Genomic DNA, 25,197 nt, shown 5'->3' with positions numbered 1-25,197 from the left:
CATTGTGGAGGGTCTATAAGCTTCCAGGGTTCTGTGCAGACATTTTCAGAGATACCTGTAAGTTTTCAGTTCTTCCTAGGTGGTATGATCTAAGGAGAGGTGTTTACTCCTCTTCTAGCTTGTGCTCTGGTCTGTCAGCAACCACAAGCACTTTTTTTTTTTTTTGCCTTGGAACCATGAGGAGCGTCCCCCCTCTACTGTAGCTACAGACTCTATAATGCTGGTGCTCCTCCTTGCCCTGAGACTGCCAACCAGGACTGTGACCCAGATCTGAGTATGAGTAAAGCCACAGAGTCTTGCCTCATTGCTAGCAAAAAGACCCTTGTAATTTCCTTTTAACTAGTTGTTTGACTGCTTTACTGTCTGTGCGCTGAGAGCTCCAGAAGCAGCCATCGCCATTGCTACTGTTTATCTAGTCACTTTAGAAGCTGGCTCCTGGTTTGCTGGGACGAGCACTGTGCAGGTACTTCACTTTCTCCCAGACGTGACAGACCTTTTTTGTTGATTTTCTTTGGCATCTATGGGCTGAGAGAGCTGGAAACCACCCTTACTGCCAGTGATTCAATCACCTTGAGGCCTGCTCCAGATTCGCTGGGGCCCGGTCTTTTCCGGAGTGGCCTATGCTGGACTGCATTCCTCTCACCTGGTTGCAACAGACCTTTCCTACCAATCTTCCAAGTTGTCTTGGGCTGGAAAATTTTTTATTCCATCTTTTTGTGAGTCCTACTGCTCTAGAATGTGTTTAGCGTAATTTTTAAAGGTCTTTAGAAGGGTTTAGGGAGAGAGCTCAGGTGACTCCCTGCCTTTACTCCACCATCTGGGCTCCACTTCCCCAGTCCTCTTTTACTGGAGCCTCCTCCAGATCATACCCTCTAATTGCAGGTATCCTTTAGGATTCTCTTCTCGGACCTCTACCTTCTCCCTATATACTACTTCACTTGGTGATCTCACAACTCTAATGGATTTAATTGCCATTTTATGCTAATGATTCTCAATTTGCCTTTCCTGAATTAATCTCTCTGTTGATGATGCCCAGCCTTCCATTGCCAAATGCCTTTCAGACATCTCCAATTGTATGTCCAGTAGACATTTGAAGCTCAATATGAACAAAACAGAATTTTCCCCCTGAATTCTGTCCTTTCCTACCTTCCCTTTTACTATAAAATACAATATCATCTTCCCTGTTACTCAGGCTTACAACCTAGGAGGCACAATGGATTCACTGTCTTTCACTCAAAGTTGCCAAGACCTGCTGATTTCACCTCTACAATGTCTCTCAAATATGCTTCCTTCTCTCCTCTTACATTGCCACCACTTTCAGGCCCTCCTCACTTCATGCCATGATTAATGCAACATTCTGCTGACGGGTCTACCTATCTCTCCCTACTCTAATCCATTATCCATTCAGCCACTAACGTGATTTTCCTAAAATACTCATCTAAATATGTCACAATTGCTACTCATAAATTCCATTGGCTTCCTATTGCCTCCAGGAGAAAATTATAAAGTGCTGTTTGGCATTCAAAACCTTTCATAACCTAGCCCCTTCCTGCCTTCCCAATCTGCTTTCCCCTTACTCTCTTAGTACACACTCTTCAATCCAGGTACGCTGACTTCCTGGCTTTTCACTCTCTCAGTCCTGGGCATTTTCTTTGGCTGTTCCTCCTGCCTGGAATGCTTTCCATCCTCTGCTCTGATTACTGACCTCCCTGACATACTGTGAGTCCCAATTAAAATTTCATCTCTATAGGAAGCCTCCCTTAATGCCTCTTGATTTTAATGATTTCCTTCTCTTGTTTATTTCTTATTTATCCTGTATATAGCTAGCTGGCTTTGTATATATTTGTCTGCATGTTCTCTTCCCCATTAGATTGTAAATTCCTTAAGGGCAGAGATTGTCTTTTACCTCTTTTTGTAGCCTCATTGCTCAGCACAGTGCCTGGCACATAGTAGCGGCTTAATCCTATTAGACTGTGATCTCACTAAAATAAGGGATTATTTTTTTTCCTTTCATTGTATCCCTAGCACAGAGCATTGTGTCTGGCGCATAATAGGTGTTTACTAAATGTTCATAGATTTAACACATATACATTTAATGTATCTGCTTTATAAAAAAAGAAACCTATAACATCTGACAAATATCAGAAAAAATAATTTTAAGAAAATGCCTTAAACTTCTTTTTTAGTTTTAACAACTGAGAAAATGGACTGTACCATGAGACAGTTATTTAGCTTTATTCATATTAATTTTAGGATATTTTAAAGAATATTTTAAATTGGATTGAAACTCTTGAAATGTGGGTCATGCTGGAATCACATATGGAACCTTATAATGTGTTTTAGTATTTCACAATGAGAAAATCTGGTATAAAGGAAATTGGATCTTTCCCACTAAATTTTTTTTGCTATACTTTGATGGGGGAAATCACTTTATTTCATGTAACTAGAGAACCCATCTTTAATTTAGAGCAAACAGTGACTTCTATTTCAGGCCATTATTATTATATTATGGTGAGCCACAAGTTTGTCTTGCCTAGGTTAAGCAAGCAATATGTTTCTCTGTTAAATGATATAAATGAAATTAGGAAAAAAAAGTGATATGGCTTATCTCTTTTGTTATTTTAGCACCTAATGTGGCTCCTTCAGATGTAGGAGGAGGGGGTGGAAGTAACCGTGAATTGACAATAACATGGGTGGTAAGTATTCATGAAAAATGAAAAAGGTGATTTTATAATCATTAACTTATATAACCACATATAAATTTGAGTGTTATTTTACTTATTGAATCATAAAGGAGTAATGTTCCATGGATAATTTTAATAGGACCTTAAAATGTTATATAGTTTTTAATAAACATATAGGTGAGTTTCACAATCATGGCTATTCAAAATTTATTTTCTTATCCTTCATTCCTCTTTGCCTTAAAATGTCAAATTGATAAATCAGTCACATTGTGTTGTTTTATACATGAGCTATAAAATAGGTATAATAATTTCTTTTCCTATCAGTGCTTTGGAAATTGTGAAACATTACATAAATGAGAGCTATTTTAGAAGGTTTTTTTCACCCATAAACGGAATGTCTGAGCTGCTTCTTCACAAAAAAAAAATAAAAATTAGGAGGAAAAATGATTTGAAGAGACAAAGGTGGATCTTTTTCTTTTTCACAATGTCAGAGGGTGGGAAAATATAATATAGAGGAGAAAGAGAGTAGGTACAACTGAATGCTTAGATCTTATATGAGATACAGAATTTTTATCAAGAAGAGGGAACCGGCTCCCTCAGGAGAAGACAGTTGCTTTTCCTCTGGGGAATCTTAGTGTAGATATTCATGTGCCATTACATATGAGAGATCCATTTAATTAATAGGTTGGAAAGAAATGGAGGGGCATAATAGAGATTTTTTTTTTTACTAGTGCTGAGGAGTATATAAAGGTTGCCATTTTTTTGACTTGACATTAACAACAGAGAAGTTTACTATCTCCCCAGGTATATAAACTACTAATAATACTTTGAAAGCCAGATTATGTAACATAATCTGACAGTTCACATGAATACAAATAATACTTCCAAGAGTAATCCAGAAAACAGTGCTATGAATTGTGACATCTTGGACAATAAAGTGAAAATTTTGAGGTAACTTTTTCATGACTGCTACTTATGAAATTTAACGACTTCAGAAGGTGACATTAAGATGTATGAGAAAGAGTTTTCTACTTCTGGACAATTATTTAAAATGGAGATGGAGGGTTCTTATCAAGGACTGGTAAAATATATTTACCTGATGACTTGCACCTAGGAAGATACAGGAAGAGTCAGGAAGATCTGAATTCAAATTGAGCTTCAGACACTTAGTAGCTGTGTCAATCGCTGTCTGCCTCAGTTACCCTTGCTGTAAAATGGGGACAATAATAGCAGCTACCTCCCAGAATTGTTGTGAAGATTAAAAGACATAACATTTGTAAAGTACTTAACAGAGTGTCTGGCACATAGTAGCCTTGTTTCCTTCCTTGCTTCTTACAAATATAACAAAGGGATTTAATTTGAGAAAGGGAAAGAAAGGGAGAGAATTACTTGTGTAATCTACCAAGCCAGAGACTATAGAGAGCTTCTTCACTGTCAGTAGAGACTCTGAGAAATCTATAGGAGAAAAAAATAAAAAACTTTAAACATATTTTTCTCAAATGTCTCTTGTAGAATGATTGGAAAATAATAACTTTAAGATATATGGTACTACACTACAGCTTATGTCCTTAATTTTTCCCATCACCTCTCTATGGAATCCTATGAGTCCAGGTGAAATATCTGTACAAAATTAATGATGACAGATATGAACCTTAGAGTTCAAGATGACATCAATCTTGCCTCTGTTTCCTGAATCTGGAGCCTCTCCATTACCAAATCTCCTTTGTCTTCTGAATACTCCTTGCTCACCATTTCCATTCCCAGGTTCTCCTTCTATTATCATCACTCAGTGACCTCTTCTCCTTGAGGTTCATTCAGTCTGTATCTACTACCAAATCAAAATTTGTGGTGGCTGTTGTCCACCTGCCTCCTGGACATTCCCCTTCTTTTCTAAATAAATTCACTATCTGTCTTTCTCTCCTCAATTCCTGCCCTCATATTGACATATACCAGTCAACATATTTTAACATACATACACCCTCCCTCAAAATCCTACCTCAACTTACTCAGACCTATTTTTCCACCCCACATCAAGCACACAACAATGGTCATGCCCATTATTTTGCCATCACCCAAAATGTGACACTTCCATGTTTAAGAACTCTGAAATTTCCTTATCTAATCACAGTCTATTGCCATTCCCTCTCTCCTAATGTCTCATAACTCCAAACCCTATTTTTCATCCATACCATGATTTCCAATCCTTTGACCTTATCAATACTTTCCTGAACTGTATTCATGAACCAGTTCAACTGTATACTGTTCTTTGCTCTTAAGTCCCTTTCTCTCTTATCATATCTGCATATCTCTCCCTGCTCACCCTTAGCCTTGGATCACTTTTAGTTCTCTCCTGTACATGTGCTCAAGTGAATCTAGAGAAAATTACAAAACTGTATTGACTGGGTCCACTACAGATTTATGTTATATATCCTCAACTGGTCCCCTGTGGCTGAAACACATCATTTTACACTTCCTTAATTAACTCCCTGTAACACTTATTACAGGGTCTCTTCCAAACCTTTTAAACGTTGCCTCAGACTCCCCTCCTTCATCTTCTCAACTGAGAAATTTTCCTCACATTTTACTGAAAAAAGAAAATCCGGCTATTTACCTAGAGCTCCCTCTTCTGCTGTCATCATCTTGCATCACCCATGTCTTCTGTCGCTTCCTTCATGACCTCTTTCTTATGCAACAATATGACCCTCTCTGCAAAGGCAAACTTTCTACATGCACAAGGGATCTCTTTCAATCCTGTCTTCTCCAGCTAATTGCCCCAGTCTCTCTCATCTTCATTTTCTCCTGTTGCTTCCCCACCAACATGCACATATCCACCCAGCCTCATCCTTAAAAGCCCTCATCTGGTCCATTATTTTATATGCCATACTTGTCTCTTTTTCCCGTTTGGTGGCTAACCTCCTTGAGAAAGCTGTCTAAAACTGGCGCTTCCATTTACTTTTCTCTCATTTTCTTGCCAAATCTAATGACATTTTCTTAATCCCCATCCTTCTTTACTTCTCTGTAGGCTTTGATTTTGTTGACCACTCTCTTCTCCTTGATATTATCTTCTTTCTAGGTTTTTGTTATATTACTCTCTTCTAATTCTCCTACTTTTTTGGCCACCCCTTCTCAGTCTCCTTCTCAGACTTACTGGATCTACATCCATACCTGTATCCTACAGCGTTCTGACCTAGGCTTTTTTCTCTTCTTCCTCTATACTATTTCACTTGGTGATCTCATTAGCTTTCATGGCTTCAGTGACCATCTCTATACTGATGAATAGAATGCTCACACTACTCATTTCTACCTACTGGTTTTCCTCACTTCTTTCAATTCTCAGCTAAAATCCCATCTTCTACAAGGCATCTTTCCCTACTCAATATAACTTTTGAAATGCAGCCAAAAACAATCCAGAGGCGGAACTTCATATCTCTAAAACCTTTCAAAAATGAAAATGGATGAAGTGACAAATGAATTTCCAGTGGGGAAAAAAATTCAGAGACAACTGAATTTACAATGAATTTCATCAAAAATTTTTTTTCTTTTTGGAGGGGAGAAGCCAGAGCATTTGGGGTTGTGACTTGGCCAAGGTCACATGGCTAGTAAGTGTTAAGTGTCTGAGCCCGAATTTGAGTTCAGGTCCTCCTGAATCCAGGGCCAGTGCTCTGTTCACTGTGCCACCTTAGCTGACCCAGTTCCATCAAATACTGAAAGAATTATCAATTCTAAAATTATACATATTGTTTGAAATAGGAAAATAAAGGATCTTATAAAATTCCTTCTATGATACAGAAATGGTTTTGATGCCTAAACTGGGGAGAGATTTTTCAAAGAAAGAAAACTATAGGCCAAATACCTAGCAAATATCAATACAACTTTTAAATATAAAATAATAGAATAAGCAAAGAGATAATAGAGCTATGTAAAAAAACATTGTAAGTTATGACCAGACAGTATTTATAGTAGGAATTCAAAGTTTATAGAATATTAGAAAAATTGTAATGAATTCAGTTAATAACCAATCAAAATCACAATATTACATTAAGATCTTTTAAAGATTTTAACAAAATACATCTATTTCTATTAAAATACATGAGCATGAGATTAAATGAGCTTGTTTCTAATATGTTTCCAAGTCTAAGAGACAGGATTAGATTTAGAGGTAAAGCAGATTAGATAAGAGCAAGGATATTCAATATCACCACTGTATTTTAACCTATTTCTACAAAGTCTGGCTAAAGCATTGAAAAAAAGGGACAAAGCATAGACAAACAAAAATTTTTGCAGATAGATTTTATCTAGTTCTAGGATAGAGAACCCACTGAATCAACTATAAGCAACTGAAATAATAAATAACTACAGCAAACTGGAAGGATATAAAATAAGCTCATCTAAATCATTAGTATTTCTGTCCATTACTTACAAAATCAAACAGGAAGAGATACAGAACAAAATTCCATTCAAAATAACTGCATAATATTTAAACCATTTAGGAGTCCATTTATCAAAATAGAAATAGGAAATACATGAATACAACTTAAACAAAACATTCTCTATGAAATAAAAATGGGCCTAAATAACTAGAGCATTATTAATTACCCATGGTTTGGCTGGGCCAATATAAAAAAGCAACAATACTACTTAAATTCCCTTTTTTATTCAATGATATTAAATTATACTACAAAATAATAATCATTAAGAACTATTTGGTACTGGCAAAAAATAGAAATCTTAGTGAGTGAAACAGGGTTAAGTACACAGCATATAGAAACAAATATACAAACTTAGTAACATGGTGTTTGATGAACCCAAACACTGTAGTTATTCACTATCAGAGAAAAAAATTTGGTAAAACTGTATAGCTGTCCAGCAGCAATTGGGTTTAGACCAAGACCTCACACCACATACCACAAGAAACTCCAAATAAGTCACATAACCTAAATATAAAATGTCAAAACATAAACAAATTAGAATAATAAGGAATAAAATCCCTTTGATTTTGGGAGAGTTCCAAAAAAGGATAAAGATAATTTTAGGCGATAAATTCATAGTGGATGTTTTTGTTGATGCAAAACTCCCCCAAGAAACCTCGTTACAAAAGAGATAGATGTCCCTTAACCAAGGAAAGGCTTAGAAAATGATATTATATTAATATAAAGTGATGCTCTGATGTAAGAAATTATTAATATGAAGAATTCGGGAAATCTCAGGAAAATTTGTAAGACCTCATGTAGTGACATGAGAACCAGGAGAAAAAATGTACATGATGGGGGTAAGCCAAGATGGCCTAGTAATGGCAGGGATTCACCTTAAATATCCCCTGAAGCCCTTCAAATATCTTTTAAAAATGACTCTAAACAAAATTTTCTAGAGTAGCAGAACCCACAAAAAGATGGAGTAAAGCAAATTTCCAATCAGGGGAGACTTGGAAGTTTGGCAAGAAAGGTCTGTTGTACCTGGTGGAGACTGTAGCATAGCCCATCACAAGTTGCCCCAGCACAGCTCTGCCCTCAGCAAACCAGGAAGAGGCCTTGGGAGAGATTGGAATCAGCAGTAGTATTGGCAGCAACTGCATCAGGAGCTCTCAGTCTGCGGGGGTCAGAAGGGCATTACAGATGTCTTTCTACAAGCACTGAGGCAGTTTTGGTTTGCCCATACTTGGATCCAGGTCACAGTCCTAGGTGACAGTTCCAAAGTGAGGAGAAGCACTAGCATGGCAAAACTTGTGGCCAAAGTGGAGGTGGGTGGTAATACAATCCCAGGGCAGAAAAGAGTATTTAAAAAACAGGGTAGGCCAAATGGTAAAAGAGGTTCAAACAGCCAATGAGGAGAATACCTTAAAAAGCAAAGTTGGCCAAATGAAAAAGGAGGTCCAAAAGCTTACTTAAGAAAATAAGTCCTTCAAAATTAGAATGGCACAAATGTAAGCTAAACAAACATCAACACAGACAGAGCAGACAAACAGAGTGCCTGCATACCACAAATTTTCTCCTTCTTGACTCTGCTACCACAAGAACCTTCTTCAGTTCTTGCTGTCTCTAGACCTGGGGCTCTCATTATATAGTCATTAGCTCCTCCCTAGGAGTTCACAAGTTGTGGAGTTCATTGGTTCTGTTTCTTAACAGACTGAAACAAGGTGTTGATTCAGTTGCTGAAACAAGGTGTGAACTACTTCTGTGCTTGCCATTACAGCACTGTTGGTGGAGGTGTGGACTGATTCAACTATTCTGTAGAGCAATTTGGAACTATACCCAAAGGCCCATAAAGCCATGCATACTCTTTGATAGAGCAAAGACCAAGTCTAGGTCTGTATCACAAAAGAGATTTAAAAAAAGGAAAAGTACCTCTGTACAAAAATATTAATAGCAACTTTCTTCTGGGAATAAAGAATTAGAAATTGTGGGGATGCCTGTCAATTAGGGAATGATTGAACAAATTGTGGTATGTGATTTTGCTTGAATACTATTTTTCTATAAGAAATGATAGGGGGAGCTAGGTGACACAGTGAAAAGAGTATTAACCCTGGAGTCAGGAGCACCTGAGTTCAAATCTGGTCTCAGATGTGACACTTACTAGCTGTGTGACTTTGGCCTAGTCACTTAACCCCAATTGCCTTGCCTTCCCCCTCAAAAAAAAAAAAAGAAAATGAACAGTATGCTCTCAGGAAAACCTGGAAAAATGTGAATGGGCTGATGCAAAGTGAAATATACTATGTACAAAGTAACAACAATATTGTAAGATGATCAGCTGCCAGTGACACAGCTATTCTCAGCAAAATGGTGATCCAAGACAACTCTGAAGGATTTAGGATACCATCCATCCCTAGAGAAAGAACTGAAGGTTTGTTACTGCAGATTGAAGCGTACTTTTTTTTTTACCTACTTTGTTTTTATTGAGTTCTTTTGTCTGTGTTTTCTTTCATAACATGACCATTATGGAAGTGTTTTTCGTGACTACACATGTATAACCTGTATCATATTGCTTGCTTTCTCAATGATGTGTTTGGAGAGGGAGGAAGAAAAAGTATTTAGAATTCCAGATTTTAAAAATGAATATGAATAATTGCTTTTTACAGGTAACTGGGGAAAAATAAAATACTAAATAAAAAAAGAAAAATGCACATAATGACCATGTTTGTGTAAAGAAAAACAATATGGAAAAAAGTTCAGAACTCTGATTAATATAGTGATCAAACATTATTTTAGAAGTCTTATGATTTTTTCATATACCTCTTACCTCCTGGTGGAAGTGATGGTCAAGAGGTGCAAAATGAGATGTACATTTTTAGACATGGCCACAGTGTTGATTTCTTTTGCTTCACTATACTCAATGTGTACTAATGACTATTATACTTATGACTTGACTGTACTTACTTTTGATCTATACTTACCATAGTTATGCTTGATTTATACAAAGCACAGGGATTCAGTGTGGATTTCTGTTGGGAAAGATGTTAGTGACTAGTGTTAGAGATAAAAAAAAGAAAAGGAGAGGGGGTGGAGCCAAGATGGCAGATTAAAACCAAGGATGTGCTTAAACTTTACCCCAAGCCCTGCCAAATACCTGTAAAAAATGACTCTAAACAAATTATAGAGTTGCAGAACCAACAAAATGACAGAGTAAAACACATCTCCAGTCTATGAGAGACTGGAATGTTGACAAGAAGGTTATATCACACTGGACTGGGAGTGGAATTCAATCTGGAGTGGATTGCACTGGTGTAGATGGGAATGGAGCATGCCACAGGGGGCTGAGTTGCTGGCAGCTATGGCAGTTTCCAGACTTCTCATCCCACAAACACCAAAGACAGAGTGGAAGATCAATGGCAGAACTCGATGGGGCCTGAGTGAAAGAGGAGCGTGGTCTGGTCCCATTCCCAGGGTGGTAGAGGTTGTAATGGTGGTGATGGCAGCAGCAGCAGTGGCAACAGCAACAGCAGCTGCTTCTGGAGTTCTAGGCTCACAGATGGTGGGGGATCCAGTGGCTAATACAAAACCCCTGAAGCCTGGGACAGTAATCCACCCCCATCCCCCACCCCCCACTGGAAACAGAATCCTACCTTGACAAAGAGTTAGAAAGTCAAGTATTTGGCTGGTAAGATGAGCAAACTGTGTAAAAAAAATCAGATTGTAGAATCTTACTTTAGTGACAAAGAAGATAAAAATATACAACCAGAAGAAGACAACAAAATCAAAGCTCCAACATCCAAAGCCTCCAAGAAAAATATGAATTGGTTGCAGGCAATGGAAGAGCTCAAGAAGGAGTTTGAAAATCAAGTAAGAGAAGTAGAGGAAAAATTGGGAAGAGAAATGAGAGTAATGCAAGAAAATAATGAAAAACAAGTCAACAACTTGCTGAAGGAGACCCAGAAAAATACTGAAGAAAGTAACATCTTACAAAACAGACTAGGTCAAATGGTAAAAAGGTGTTCAAAAAACCAATGAGGAGAAGAATGCCTTGAAAAGCAGAGTTGCTGAATAGAAAAGGAGGTCAAAAAGCTTAAAAAAATAATTCCTTCAAAATTAGAATGGCGCAAATGCAAGCTAATGACTTTATGAGAAATCAAGAAATTATAAAACAGATCCAAAAGAATGAAAAAATAGAAGACAGTGTGAAATGTCTTGTTGGAAAAACCGCTGACCTGGAAAATAGATCCAGGAAAGATAATCTAAAAATTATTGGCCTACCTGAAAGCTATGATCAAAGAAGAGCCTAGATATCATCTTTCAAGAAATTATCTAGGAGAACTGCCTTGATATTCTAGAACCAGAGGGTAAAATAGAAATTGTAAGAATCTACCAATTGGGACAGGTAGGTGGCTCAGTGAATAGAGCACTGACTCTGGAGTCAGAGGACCTAAGTTCAAATCCAGCCTCAGACACTTAACACTTATTAGCCTGAAGATCTTGCACAAGTCATTTAACCCCAATTGCCATGCCTTTCCCCCTCCAAAAAGTAAAAAAAAAAGAATCCACCAATTGGGTCTTGAGATTCCAAAAGGGAAACTCCTAGGAAATTTTGGTAGCCAAATTCCAGAGGTCCTAGGTCAAGGAGAAAATATTGTAAGCAGCCAAAAAAAAAAGCAATTCAGGTATTGCAGAAATAAAACAGGATACCACAAAAACTCACAGCTTCTACATTAAGGGATTAAAGGGCTTGAAACATGACATTCTGGAGGTCAGAGGAGCTAGAATTAAAACCAAGAATCACCTACCCAACAAAATTGAGTATGATACTTCAGGGGAAAAAATGAAATAGAGGACTTTCAAGCATTCTTAATGAAAAGATCAGGACTGAATAAAGCATTTGACTTTCAAATACAAGGATCAAGAGAAGCATGAAAAGGAAAGAGAAATCATAAGGGACTTATTAAAGTTGAACTGTTTACATTCCTACATGGAAAGATGATATTTGTAAATCATGAGACCTTTCTCAGTGTTAGGGAAGTTGGAGGAAATATAAATAGATAGATGGCAAAGTGTGAGTTAAATATGAAGGGATGATATCTAAAAAATTAAGGGTAAGAGAGGAATATGTTGGGAGGATAAATAAAATCGAGTAAATTATCTCACATAAAAGAAGCAAGAAAAAAGTTTCACAATGGAAGGGAAGAGGGGAGAAATGAGAGAAAATGACCTCATTGGATTTTGCTTAAGGAAGGAATAACATACACAGTCAACTGTGTATCTTACCCTACAGGAAGGTAAAGGGGAAGGGGATTGGGGGGGAGCAAGATAGAAGGAAGGACAGATTGGTAGAAGGCGTAGTCAGAAGCAAACACTTTTGAAAAGGGACAGGGTCAAAGAAGAAAATAGAATAAATTGGAGGGAGGGAGGGATAGGTTGGAGGTAAATGTAGTTAGTCTTTCACTACATGACCATTATGGATGTGTTTTGCATAACTACACATGTATAAACTATATTGAATTGTTTACCTCCTCAATGAGGGTGAGTGGGGGAGGGAAGAAAGGAGAGAATCTGGAACTCAAAGTTTTAAAAACAAATGCTAAAAAAATTTTTTTTACATGCAACTGGGAAATAAGATATACAGACAATGGTATAAAAATGTCTTGTCCTACAAGAAAGTAAGGGGGAAGGGATAAGGGGTGGGGGTGATAGAGGGGAGTGCAGACTTAGGGAAAGGGTAATCAAAATGCATGCCATCTCAGGGTGGGAGGGAGGGGAGAGATGGGGAGAAAATTTGGAACTCAAAATCTTGTGAAAATGAATGTTGAAAACTAAAAATTAATTAATACCAAAGGGAAAAAAGAATATAAAATCAATAAAATACACTGAATAAACCTCCCCCCCAATTCAGAAGTGTCAAAGAAAAAGCAATTTTTGTTACTGCTTTACTAAATTTAAAATCTTCTTATAACTGAACATGAACATTGGTTCTACAACCCATTTCGTTGCTTTTCTTTTTTTTTACATTGAAATTTATCTTTTGATGACTTCAAAGTTCATAATAAATTTTTTAAAAGACAGAAAACACTGGGAAAAATTCTTTATAAATGTAAAATGAACAGTTACCTTAAAAACATCTGGGAATCTTAGTAGATTATTAACTTAGGAGGCGCCCATATGCTACGGTGTGCTGTAACTAGCTCATATTGGTTCAAGAAGGCCAACTGTTACATTTACGCTTCTGAAATTCGCAAATGCTACAAATTGGGGCTCATTTTACTGTTTTGTTGATTGTCTAGATTCATGAAAGTGATGGGAAAAATATGAAGATTAGATTTAAAAGTGCCATATACACGTTTTCCCCCACAGAAAGGGTTGTTAAACATTTGCCAGCATTCTGTTTCTTATGAGATATGGCATCAATTAAGCTAAATTAATATTAGGCTGCAATAAGAAAGACATAGTTTCCAGATTTACAGAGGTGATAATCTCATTATATCCTATATTGGTCAAACTGCATCTGAAGTGTAGTTAGTTCAGAATAACACATTTTAGGAAGGAAATTTATAAACTAGAGAACAACCAAAGAAGGACAACCAGAATGGTGAAAGACCTCAACATCATGCTTTGTAAACTTCAGTTAAAGAAACTGGGATTATTAAATTGAAAAACAAATTATTTTGGTAGAGAGAAAGGAAGGAATTCTTATGAACTGAGAGCTAAAAGGAACCTTAGGGATCATCTAATCATAATGTCTGGTATTTTATGAATGATAAACATTTTTTATAATGCTACAAAATAGGGGCTTCCCATTTTTAAAGTTGGGGAAATTGAGGTTAAGTGACTTGTCCAGGGTCACACAGCTAGTATCTGAGTCCGGATTTGAACTTAGGTCTTCCTGATTCAAGACCCAGTGCCCTATCCACTATCCCACTTACCTGTCTCTACTATTGAAACTGAGTGAGTTGTAAATTTGCCCAAGGTCACACAGGAGGTAGAGACAAACCCAGTTCTCCTGACTCAGAATTCAGTACTAGTTCTATTTCACCATGTTGCTACTTCAAGATATTCCAAGCTATCCCATGATAGCAGTTCATGTGTTTAAGATCATATCACATAGAATACAGAATCGACTCTCTGTTCCAAAGGGAAATGGTGAAAACTGCAGAAAGGCTGATTTAGACTTGATGGATTTCCCTTTTTGAGTATGTCTCTCCCTCTAATCTGCATGTGGAAATTGAGGATTTGGGTGGCTTAAGGGAAAAGTGGAATGATTATAGTTGGGTTCAAAGTACTTAACGGAGCTGCACTTTTAAAACTAGAGTACACAAGTTCCTAGCAATGCACTTTCTTTTAATAATCAGCTGCCTGTTTCTGAGATGGCATCATAAAAACAGTAGATTTTAAAAACCCTCCCCCAATAAATTTGTAACACATTCTTCCACACATACATAAAAGCATCAGTGGAATTAATGGGCACATACATAGAGTGCATGAGTAGGATCTAGTACTGGGACATAGGGAACAGTTACAGCACAGGCAATTTACAATCCAGAACTTCAGGGCTCCACTGGTCTTTTCCTTCATATAGTGATCTTATGCCACATCTCCTGAGTACATTGTCTTTGCTAGTATGTTACTCAGTTGGGTTTCCTCAACATATTCCTTTCTGCAATTCAACCCCAGTGCTCAGGACTGGATGTCTGCATAACTTACAGAGGTCACAGTTCTTTGAGTTATCTTTGGGAATATGGGAATCAGATGGGCCTGCTTTCACCTGGGTGTGGTATCTCCTACTATATTATTTATTGTGCTGTGAGATATCCTTTGGCCTATAGGGTAGAAGAAGAGAAGAGAAGGAAATTTGCCCTTTCCCATCCCTTGAGAGTTGAGGATTAAGTCCCCCCCCCGACACACACACACTTTTTTTTTACTGTTCAAATCCTTTTTGTCTTTCACAATACAATATTTTGTTGCTCAAATGAATTTTATATAGTTAATGAGTGTTTTTTCCTGAAACTCAATCATGAATTCAATTTCATAAATATCATTTTTCTAGCTATATTAATACAAACAATCTCTGTTATTGGAATGTTCATGTGCTTACATTTAAAACTGTCAATGGCAGAGATTCTTCCCTTAAAATTTTTATATGATCCATCAAAAGTGCTTCAGAGACTATTGATTACCTGTGATGAATCTTAAAATCATTCATTCTAATTGCAAGGTGCCTTTGTATCTTCCTTGAAAATGAAACAGGTTGTGATAGTTACCTACATATGCAAACACATGTCTAGCAAATTATATGATTATCTACATGTAATCCACCCTTTTAAAAATATTTATGTGTATTATAAAGAATGTGTTAAAGAAAGCTGGACTGGGAGTGGAGGGTGGGAATCGATTGTGCTGCTTACTGATTTCTACTCTAATAATTCCAGTCATAATTTTGCAAAAGAAAAATGCTGGTACAATATTTAACACTCTAAATTCAAATTAATTTGGTCCACATTTCTAGGGTTATCTGTGTAAAAATCTGTAATTCAGCTGAAGGTTTTGATGAATTTTTTTTAATTTCGTACATCAACAAGGTATATTGTTATAATGACTTCTGCCCAGCCACCATTTATTGGTTATTTTTTGGGCCCTCCTGGCTCAGGGTGAATGTAAACAGTAACTGTTTCTCTTTTGGCTATCAACCCTGATGGTCTTCCCCTCTTGGTTTGATTTTTTTAAATTAATTTTTTAATTAATTATTATTATTTTTAAATTAACTAGGCCTATTAATTGAATGGACATTGCCTCACTCAAAGTGAGAACCTGAAAAGGCCTTAGCTTAAAAGGGCCAAGGTCTCCCAAGGAATCCTGGGCCATGTCCAGTGGTCCTGATAAATATCTGGCCACTGGACCCAGGTGACTCTGGAGGAGAAAACGAGATTGGTAACATTGCACAGCCCTCCCTCACTCAAATCAAAGTCAATTGAAAGTCATGTCATCATCTCCCTGATGTCATGATCCTCTTCAAGAATGAAGGACAAACTGCAATCTATTTAAAAAAAAATACGGTCAATATTTTTGGAAGGATAGAATAACTTCCTTTCAAGAACTGAATTCTTCTTTCATATTCTTTTTCTCCTCTGTTAATAGAGTTCACACTGCTCAGAGACATCTCTGAGTTTAGTTGACTCATTAGGAGTGTCTCATTTTTTTTTTAGGACTGCTAAATGGCACGACTGATCCTTTTTCATCCAATACCTAGTTTCCTTCTAATAGTTTCCTTTTGTTTGGAAGATTTCTTCATACCTTGGAAAGGAATAACAGTACAAAACCTTCTTTCTACTTAAGACCTTAAAGCCTAGTTTTATATGTGATAATCATTAAATATCAAATTTGTCCAAAGTCTGAATTACTCAAACAGTTTGCTTTGCTTTGCTTTAAAATGTCCTTTCTGGTGTCTGCAGCTTGAAAGACTAGATAAAATCAGGAATAGGTATCTCCCCCAGCCCCCTTGTGAAAAGATACTTGGAAATTCAGAGATTCTCTTGGGGATACATTCCAGATAGGGAAGACAGAGACATCCTGAGAATGTAAATCTCCACTGTCTTGTCATTTGTCCTGTATTCACTCGGACGTCATAGATCTGAGGGACGCAAACATCTTGGGACTGTGCAAAAATATATAAAATCTTGTATCTGGTTGTTAGAACTTAGCTTCTGACTCCTTGTACATGCAAGTAAGCTTTGTATAGCTTAAGGGAATAATATGGAATAAATACTAAAATGTGTATCACTTAACTTGTTTGCTTCCTTTAACCAAACTTTTGAGGTTAACATATGTTTGATACTTGCCCCTTATATAGATATTTCATCAACTGGACTGGGAGTGGGGTTGGGAATCAGTTGTGCTGCTTAATTCATGCCTACTCTCCCCAATTCTACATTAAGGGGGGGAGGGGGTGGCAGCAGAATTTCTAACCATTACAGCAAAGTAGGTGGTTCCTTCTTAATTGAGTAGCTGATTGGCCAACAATAGGTCCCAGGGGAAGCTCTACTAGGTCCTTGTTTGTGTGATTGACTGGCTCAGAGTAAATGTAAATAGCCACTGTTTCTGTTTCAGCCAGAAACCCAGAGGGTCTTCCCCTCCCAGATTGAATTTTTTTTTTTTTTACTAGGCAGAGAGGCCTTTCTCTACCTTATTTCTTACCAAAGTTTTTATCTTGATCACCAAAGTTTTGACTTTGTCTTCCACTACATTCAGAGTCATCTCCAGTCGTCCTGCTAACTCCAGGGGAGAAAGTGAGGCTGGTGACTTTACACAGCTCTCTTTTGCTTAAATCCAATTCACTGCATTGTCATGGCATCACCTCCCTGATGGCTCTCTTTGAGAACAAAGGACAAATATAAACATAGCAATATCTGGGGAGCTAGGTGGAACAGTGGATAGAGTATCAGGCCTGGAGTCAGGAAGACTCATCTCCCTGAATTCAAATCTGTCTTCAGACACTTACTGGCTGTGTGACTCTGGGCAAGTCACTTAACCCCGCTTACCTCAGTTTCCTCATCTCTAAAATGAGCTAGAGAAGGAAAAGCCAAATCACTCCAGTGTCTGCCAAGAAAACCCCAAATGGGATCATGAAAAGTTGGATTCAACTGAAAAACAACTGAACAGCAACATAACAATATCTATTAAAAAATAAGTACAATTCATTAGTCCTTTAATGACTTTCAATTTTCTGTTAAATTCATTTGGATCGCAACTGAAATAGATTTAATGTTTTCTTGCCCATTTAGCCTTTGTCCCGAGAATACCACTATGGCAACAATTTTGGTTACATAGTGGCCTTCAAGCCATTTGGTGGAAAAGAGTGGAAAAAAGTAACAGTTACTAATCCAGATATTGGCCGGTATGTTCATAAAGATGAAACAATGTCCCCTTCCACTGAGTTTCAAGTAAAAGTGAAAGCCTTTAACAGCAAAGGAGATGGACCATTTAGTCTTACAGCAGTCATTTATTCTGCACAAGATGGTAAGTAAAAAAGACATTCCAAGTTAATTTTGCTTTACTTCTTAGTAAATTCTACAGACAGATTTGTATGCTACTTCCTCATTGCTAGTGAGAAGTGTAATAATTCAGTGAATTATAAAATTTTGGAGGTAAATTCATTCTGATTCTTTTCTGCTATGAGATAACATTGAAGAATGATTTGGAGTTTTGAGAGTCAGAGAACCTGGATTCAAATCCTAGATCTTATACTAGTTATACTAATGAATCGAATCATTTCACTTTTCTAAGGCTGAGTTTACTCATCTACAAAATGAATATTGGAATGACATTCTTGCCAGTTTTATCCATGATCCTATTGATTTCTGTTCATACTCTTTTCTAATTTTCTTGAGAAGCTAGATTATAGTATGGTTATTTTATTTTTGTTATTTATTTATTTATTTTTAAAGCAATCGGTGTTAAGTAACTTGCTCAAGGTTACACTGCCAATTATTTCTGGGTGTGCTGCTGAGTATCTGAGCCCAGATTTGATCCCCAGGTCATCCCGACACTGGAGCTGGTGCTCTTACTCGCTGTGCTACCTGGCTGCCCCTAGTATAGTTATTTTAATGGAACTGAGAGTATATCCCCTATACTGGTGCAGTTTGCAACTTCTCCATGACATTTTGTTCATGTTCTTCCCATAATCCTCATTACCATGTGATCAACAATTTCCTTTTTCAAGCCAATACAATAAAAATGACCATTCTACCTAAATTAACTTACTTATTCAGTGTCATAACCATCAAACTATGCAAGAATAAGTATGCATTAAAAAATAGTAACAGAATTCATCCAGAAAAATAAAAGGTCAAGAATATCAAGGGAATGAATGAAAAAAATTGGAGGAAGGGTTGCCTAGCAGTTGTTGTTGTCATTCAGTTGTGTTTTACTCTTTGTAACACCATATGGGGTTCTCTTGGCAAATATACTGGAATGGTTTGCCATTTCCTTCTCTTAGCTCATTTTACAGATGATGAAACTGAGGCAAACAGTGATTTGCCTGGGTTAACATAGCTAGTAAGTGTCTGAGGCAGAATTTGACCCAAGAAAGTGAGGCCTAACTCCAATCCCAGCATTCCAAGTATTGTGCTATCTACCTTCACCCAGTCTAGCAGTACTATATTATAAAGCAATCATAATCAAAACAAATCTGTTACTGGCTTAGAAATAGAGTGGAGGATCAGTGGAAGAGATTAGGTACACTGTACTCTGTAGTAAATGACAAGAGTAATCTAGTAATTAGATAAATACAAAAATAATCTAGTTAAATGCAAAATCTGGATAATCTAGTACTCCAAATCCATGCCAAGATCCATGCTTTTGAAACAAAGATTCACTATTTGACAAAAGTTTCTTGGAAAACTGGAAAGCAGTTTAGCAGAAACTAAGTATAGCACAACATCTCATACCATATTCCAAAAATAAGGTCAAAATGGCTATGAGGAGTGATATCAGTAAATTAGTGGAATATGGAAAATGTACCTGTCAGATCTGTGGATAAGGGAAGAGTTTATGACAAAAAATGATATAGACAGGTTCACCAGAGGTAAAACGGATCATTTTGATTGCATAAAATTAAAAATGTTTTGCACAGTCAAAAATAGCAAATTGATATTATAAGGAAAGCAGGAAACTGAAAGGGAAATTTATAGTATATTTCTTTGATAAAGAACTCATTTCTCATATATATAGAGAACTGAGTCAAATTTATAAAAATAAGAACCATTCCCCAATTGATAAATGGTCAATACGCATGAACAGACAGTTTTAGAAGAAACCAAAACTATCAGTAGTCACATGAAAAATACTCTACATCACTATTGATTAGAGAAATGCAAATTAAAACAACTCTGAGGTATTGCCTCACACCTTTCAGAGTGGTTAACATGACAGAAGAGGAAAATAATAAATGCTTAAAGGGGATGTGGAAAAAATAGCTATACTAAAGCACTATTAGGGCAGCTAGGTGGTACAGTGGATAGGCCAGGACTCATCTTCCTGAGTTCAAATCTGGCCATACATACTTACTAACTATATGACCTCAAACAAGTCACTTAATCCTGTTTGCCTTAATTTCCTCATCTATAAAATGAGTTGGAGAAGGAAATGGCAAACCCCTCCAGTATCTTTGCCAAGAAAACCCCAAATGAGGTCACAATGAATTGGATGTTACTGAAGCAAAAATGACTGAACAACAAAAAAGTTACCATTGGTGAAATTGTGCATCATTCTAACCATTCTGGAGAACAATTTGTAATTTTGCCAAAAGGGCTGTAAAACTGTATACCCTTTGACCTAGCAATACTGTTACTCCAAAGAGATTAAAGAAAAGGAGGAAAGACCAAAATATTTACAGCAGCTATTTTGGTGATGGCAAAGAACTGGAAATTGAGGAGATGCCCATCAACTGGGGAATGATTAGGGCTTATGATTGTGATGGGATAGTGTTGTGTTATAAGAAATTAAGAAGGGGATAGTTTCAGAAAAACATTGTTGCAAAGTAAAATGAGCAGAACCAGGAGAACATTGTACACAACAGTATTTCAGTAATGATCACTTTATGTATGGTGATCAGTACAATGAATGATCCAAGACAATTCTCAAGAACCCATGGTGAAAAATCCAATCCACCTAGAGAGAACATATGAACTTAGTGCATATTGATTTTTTACTCTATGTTTATTGCTTTTTTCTTTTGCAATGTGACTAATGGAAATATATTTTGCATGACTTTACACTGGTATCATATTTCTTGCCTTCTCAATGGGTGGGAAAGAGGAAAGATGGAGAGGAAGAATTTGAAACTCAAAAATTTTTTAATGTAATGTTAAGACAAAATGAAAATAAAAATAAAATGAAATCAAGGGTATATTAAAAATATAAATTAAATTAAAAGTATAAATAGTCACATTAAATTTTGTAGTAAATAAATGTAGCACTGAAAATTGAGAAACATTTTTATCAATTCTTCAGCACCCGGTGAAGCTCCTACAGATGTGAGCATAAAAGTCCTATCTTCTTCAGAAATTTCTGTTTCTTGGAAACATGTTTTAGAAAAAACTGTGGAGGGCTATCAGGTGAGTTCAAATTTTATTGGAGCAAATACATTCTTCTCAAATAAATTTTGCTACAATTGTTCAAATATTGCATTATTCTGTTTCCTTTGACTTATCCAAACAACTGAATTTAGACAACAGTATAGATTTCTGTGTATATGTGGTAAATAGATGCATGCTATATACATAGCTAAATATATACACTAAAAAAATGTGTGAAGATTCTTTATTTTCCTATGTTAATTGGAATTTGCTAGTGAATGAGAGGTGACTGTAGGAAAGGGAAAAAACATTCTGTTTTTCAGTCAGAGCCATAGGAAATCTGGCACCTGGGGTAATATAGCCTCCAAATTAACTTTTTCAGACAGACTTAGTTGGGGGATATGTCATATATCAAGGACTCTGCTAGTAAAATTGGAAGGTGAATATGAAATAGAGATTACATCTACAAAGAGAATATGATCCTTTTAATAGTCTAGGCAAGATGAACTAAATGAGAAATAGATTTGTTAGATAAATGGAAAGAGGTAACAAGAGACCGGAATAAGACCCACCTTATAATATGAACAAAACCATTCTCTAATATAAATATCTCTAACGTAAAGATTATTAACATAGGGTCCATGACCTTGTTTTTTCAAAAATATTTTGATTACTATTTAAATATAATCTATTACCTTTGTAATTGTGTTTACTATATCACATGTGTTTAAAAATATGTTTTCTGTGGAGCCCATAGGCTACATAGGTTACATGTAACAAAAAAGTTAAGAACACCTGTTCTAATATATGTATTTTTAATTGCCTTCTTATATATAATTAGGTTCCACAAAATTACCTTATACACATGGTAAATTAGTTTTTATTTTACTGAAGAACATAAATCTGAAAGAATGTTCTTGATGGTTTACTTTGAAAAAGTCTATGGAAAAATGATAAAGGATATATACACAAAGAATTGGGGCAGCTAGGTGGTACAAAGGATAGAATGCCAGGACTGTAATGAGGAAGTCTCATCTTCCTGAGTTCAAATCTGGTCTCAGATAGCTATATAACCCTAGGAAAGTCACTTAACCCTGCTTGCTTCAGTTTCTTCATCTGTAAAATGATCTGGAGCTGCAAATGGCAAATGACTCCAGTAGCTTTGCCTAGAAAACTCCACATACAGTCATGAAGACATTACTGAGCAATGACCAAAATCGTGGCTGAAATTGGAAAACAAGTGAGGATCTAGCTCTGCTACCCTGGCTCACAGTTCCATTCAATATTTATTAAGGTATTAGGTATAAGGCCTTATGCTCAGCACCATGTCTGGATTAGGAAAATTAGGGAAAACAATCCTAGCTCTAAAATAAATAAATGAATGAGTGAGTGAATAAATAAAAAAATAAATAAAGCTTAAATGTTATGATCTCGAAGTCTGTTACAAAGATGCCCTAGAAATTTCTGTAACAGAGAACAGAAAATTAAAGTTGAAAATGACAAGACTGATATTATTCCATTGGCAGATTCTTTGAAGTATGATTGAAATACTAACACTAGAATAAGTAGACAAAGATGACTGTGGGGATTCGAAAAATGAAAATGGTGTAACAAATTAAAAACTTTTAGTGAATATTTCTAGCTTTTGTGGAATATGAAGTATTTTCCAAACTTTAACCCATAGATTGTTTTCCTGTTTTTTTTAAGGTCTGCTTCCAAGGACTAAGATAAGATAATATTTTATCTCTCTAGAGTTCAATTTCATCATCTGTAAAATGGACCAAAGTTTTGAAAATGCTTCTTATTCCATAAGTGTTATATATATTCACTAAAAGTAAATATCTATGAAAGGATGCAGTTCCTTCCTTAGATTCCTTCCAGCTTTCATGCCCTAGAATTCTAAAAATAAGGCAGAATCTAATTTCAGCTCATTTCAGTCAATTAGAAGATAAAATATACATACACAGAAACATATATGTGTAGATGTATGTATATAAATATATACATATATATAGTAATATTAAAGTAAGTAGATAGATAATGCTGTGGGTTAAGATGTATTACTGGTGTGCAATACATATTCATGCATGTGTGTGTGCGCACACACACACGTCCCTCCAAAGAGCATGTCCACAACATTATCTCTCCTCCCTGTCATAGCCAAACTCCTAGAAAAATTTATTTTTACTTATAGACACTATTTCTACTCTCACTCACTTTTCAAACCTTGCACTCTGGCTTCTGATTTCACCACAAACTGAAACTACTTTCTTTAAAACAGACATTGATCAACTGTGAAATCCAGTGACACTTCCTCACTCATCTGTTTTGACATCTCAGCACTATTGAACACTCATTTCTGGGTTTTCTTTGTGCTGTTCTTTCATTGTTCTCCTATTTGCCTATCATTATCTTTTCCTGAGTCACTATACATGTCCCAATATCTAACTGTGAAACTGCCTTAAAGTTCTTTCTCTTTTCCTATACCTTCTTTCCATGGTCCCATCCACTCTTGTGTGTTCATTTATCCTCTAGGCAGGTGATTCCCAGAACTATACACACAACCTTAATTTCTCTACTAAGTTCTGGTCTTACTCCATCAATCACCTATTGAGCATTTCTATCTGTGTGTTTCATTGATACTTCAAACTTAACATGACAAAGAAACAAAACATCCTTTCCATCCAAGAAAAATATCTTTCCATTAAATCTTAATAATATCTCTGTTTCTGACTTCAATATCCATTGACATTATGATTGCATTAATGTGAATACTTTCCAGTGGTACATCTCATGATCAAACCACACATTTTCATCATGTGTAACTATGCTTCCTATAAATTTTACATGGGAGGAAGGAGGTCTTTTCAGTCCCTCCAACATATTTCCTTAGTGATATCCCTTGCTGTCATTATATAACCTGTCCACTTTTTTCCCTATCATTTGTCTTTCTGATGAAATGCTTTATGCAATTTCTCCTGCATAATTCTTTAACTATAATGTGTTCTAACCTCTGCATACTGACCATTTGCCCTCCATATTCCTTTTGATGAAACGTAGTTTTAATTTCTCTAACACTAGAACACTATAGTGTTTTATAATTCATAGCCATATAGCATTGCCAGAAGGGTATTGCTGTAGGGGCGGGTAGGTGGTGCACTGGTCCTGAAAATCAGGAGGACCCAGGTTCAAATCTGAACTCAGATACTTAATACTTATTAGCCACTTAATACCAATTGCCCTGCCCTTCCCCCTCCAAAAAAAGCAAAAACAAAAAAAGAGGGACCACATTTTAAAAGGAGAATTGAGACACTTAAAGAACTACATAAATATCCCAACTTAAATCAAATTATTCTCTGTTTCCCAAACAGTTGTAACAAAGATAATCATTCACAATTAGTGTTTGTCCAAGAGCTATGTGTATGTATAAAATGTCTGCACAATTCTAAGACACACTCTGAACAAGAGGGATATTTTGTTCCCTTATTTTTTCCTCCTGGGTGGATAGTTAAGCAGAAATCTTTTGATTATGGGTCTTATTTGGAAATGTCCTTGGGGTTGATGCAATCAATATAATGACACCCAGGAAAAAAAAAAAGAAATAGCTCACCCATCTATAGAGAATTCCTCTTCTTAGACTTTATACCAAGCATCTTCCAAAAGAGAAGCAATTTTAAAATACACAAACAGTTTAGTGTTTTGATGAAGTCATGTTATACTGTCTCTGCTTCATTTGGCATCTTCAAAAGAATAGAAGTATCTGTATGTTTATAGTAAATATTTGCTTTAAACTGCTTCCTATTTCATCCATACTTCACATGCAAATTATGGGCTTACTATTTCAAAGAACAGTATAGTTCATAGCGTTCATATTAATTTTAAAATATTTTAGGAAAAATGAAACCCAAAAGAACATTATTAAATATTCTATACAACATGCTATTTTAATCCCTTTTTTAAAAATCAGAGGACTTTAGTTCCTAATAGTAACATTGGATGGTTGCAACATGGTTTTAAAAACCCTAC

General features: G+C 36.2%; 1 protein-coding gene across 2 annotated transcripts in view; it reads left to right on the top strand.

The window, feature by feature from the left end:
* CNTN1 (contactin 1) overlaps positions 1 to 25,197 on the top strand; it is a 337,786-nt gene that overhangs the window by 272,396 nt on the left and 40,193 nt on the right. For both annotated transcript variants that reach the window (XM_069094831.1, XM_069094830.1), the window contains 3 exons: positions 2,626 to 2,696; positions 17,878 to 18,112; positions 21,107 to 21,210. In XM_069094831.1, the coding sequence (XP_068950932.1) occupies positions 2,626 to 2,696; positions 17,878 to 18,112; positions 21,107 to 21,210 (410 nt within the window). The remainder of the gene's footprint in view (positions 1 to 2,625; positions 2,697 to 17,877; positions 18,113 to 21,106; positions 21,211 to 25,197) is intronic.

The sequence above is a fragment of the Petaurus breviceps genome, unplaced genomic scaffold, assembly GCF_028583685.1.
Source record: "Petaurus breviceps papuanus isolate PSGF00001 unplaced genomic scaffold, PetGlider_PUasm1.0 221, whole genome shotgun sequence".
Classification (NCBI taxonomy): domain Eukaryota; kingdom Metazoa; phylum Chordata; class Mammalia; order Diprotodontia; family Petauridae; genus Petaurus; species Petaurus breviceps.
Note: the sequence above shows the minus strand (reverse complement) of the source record. Positions and strands in the feature narration are given on the sequence as shown.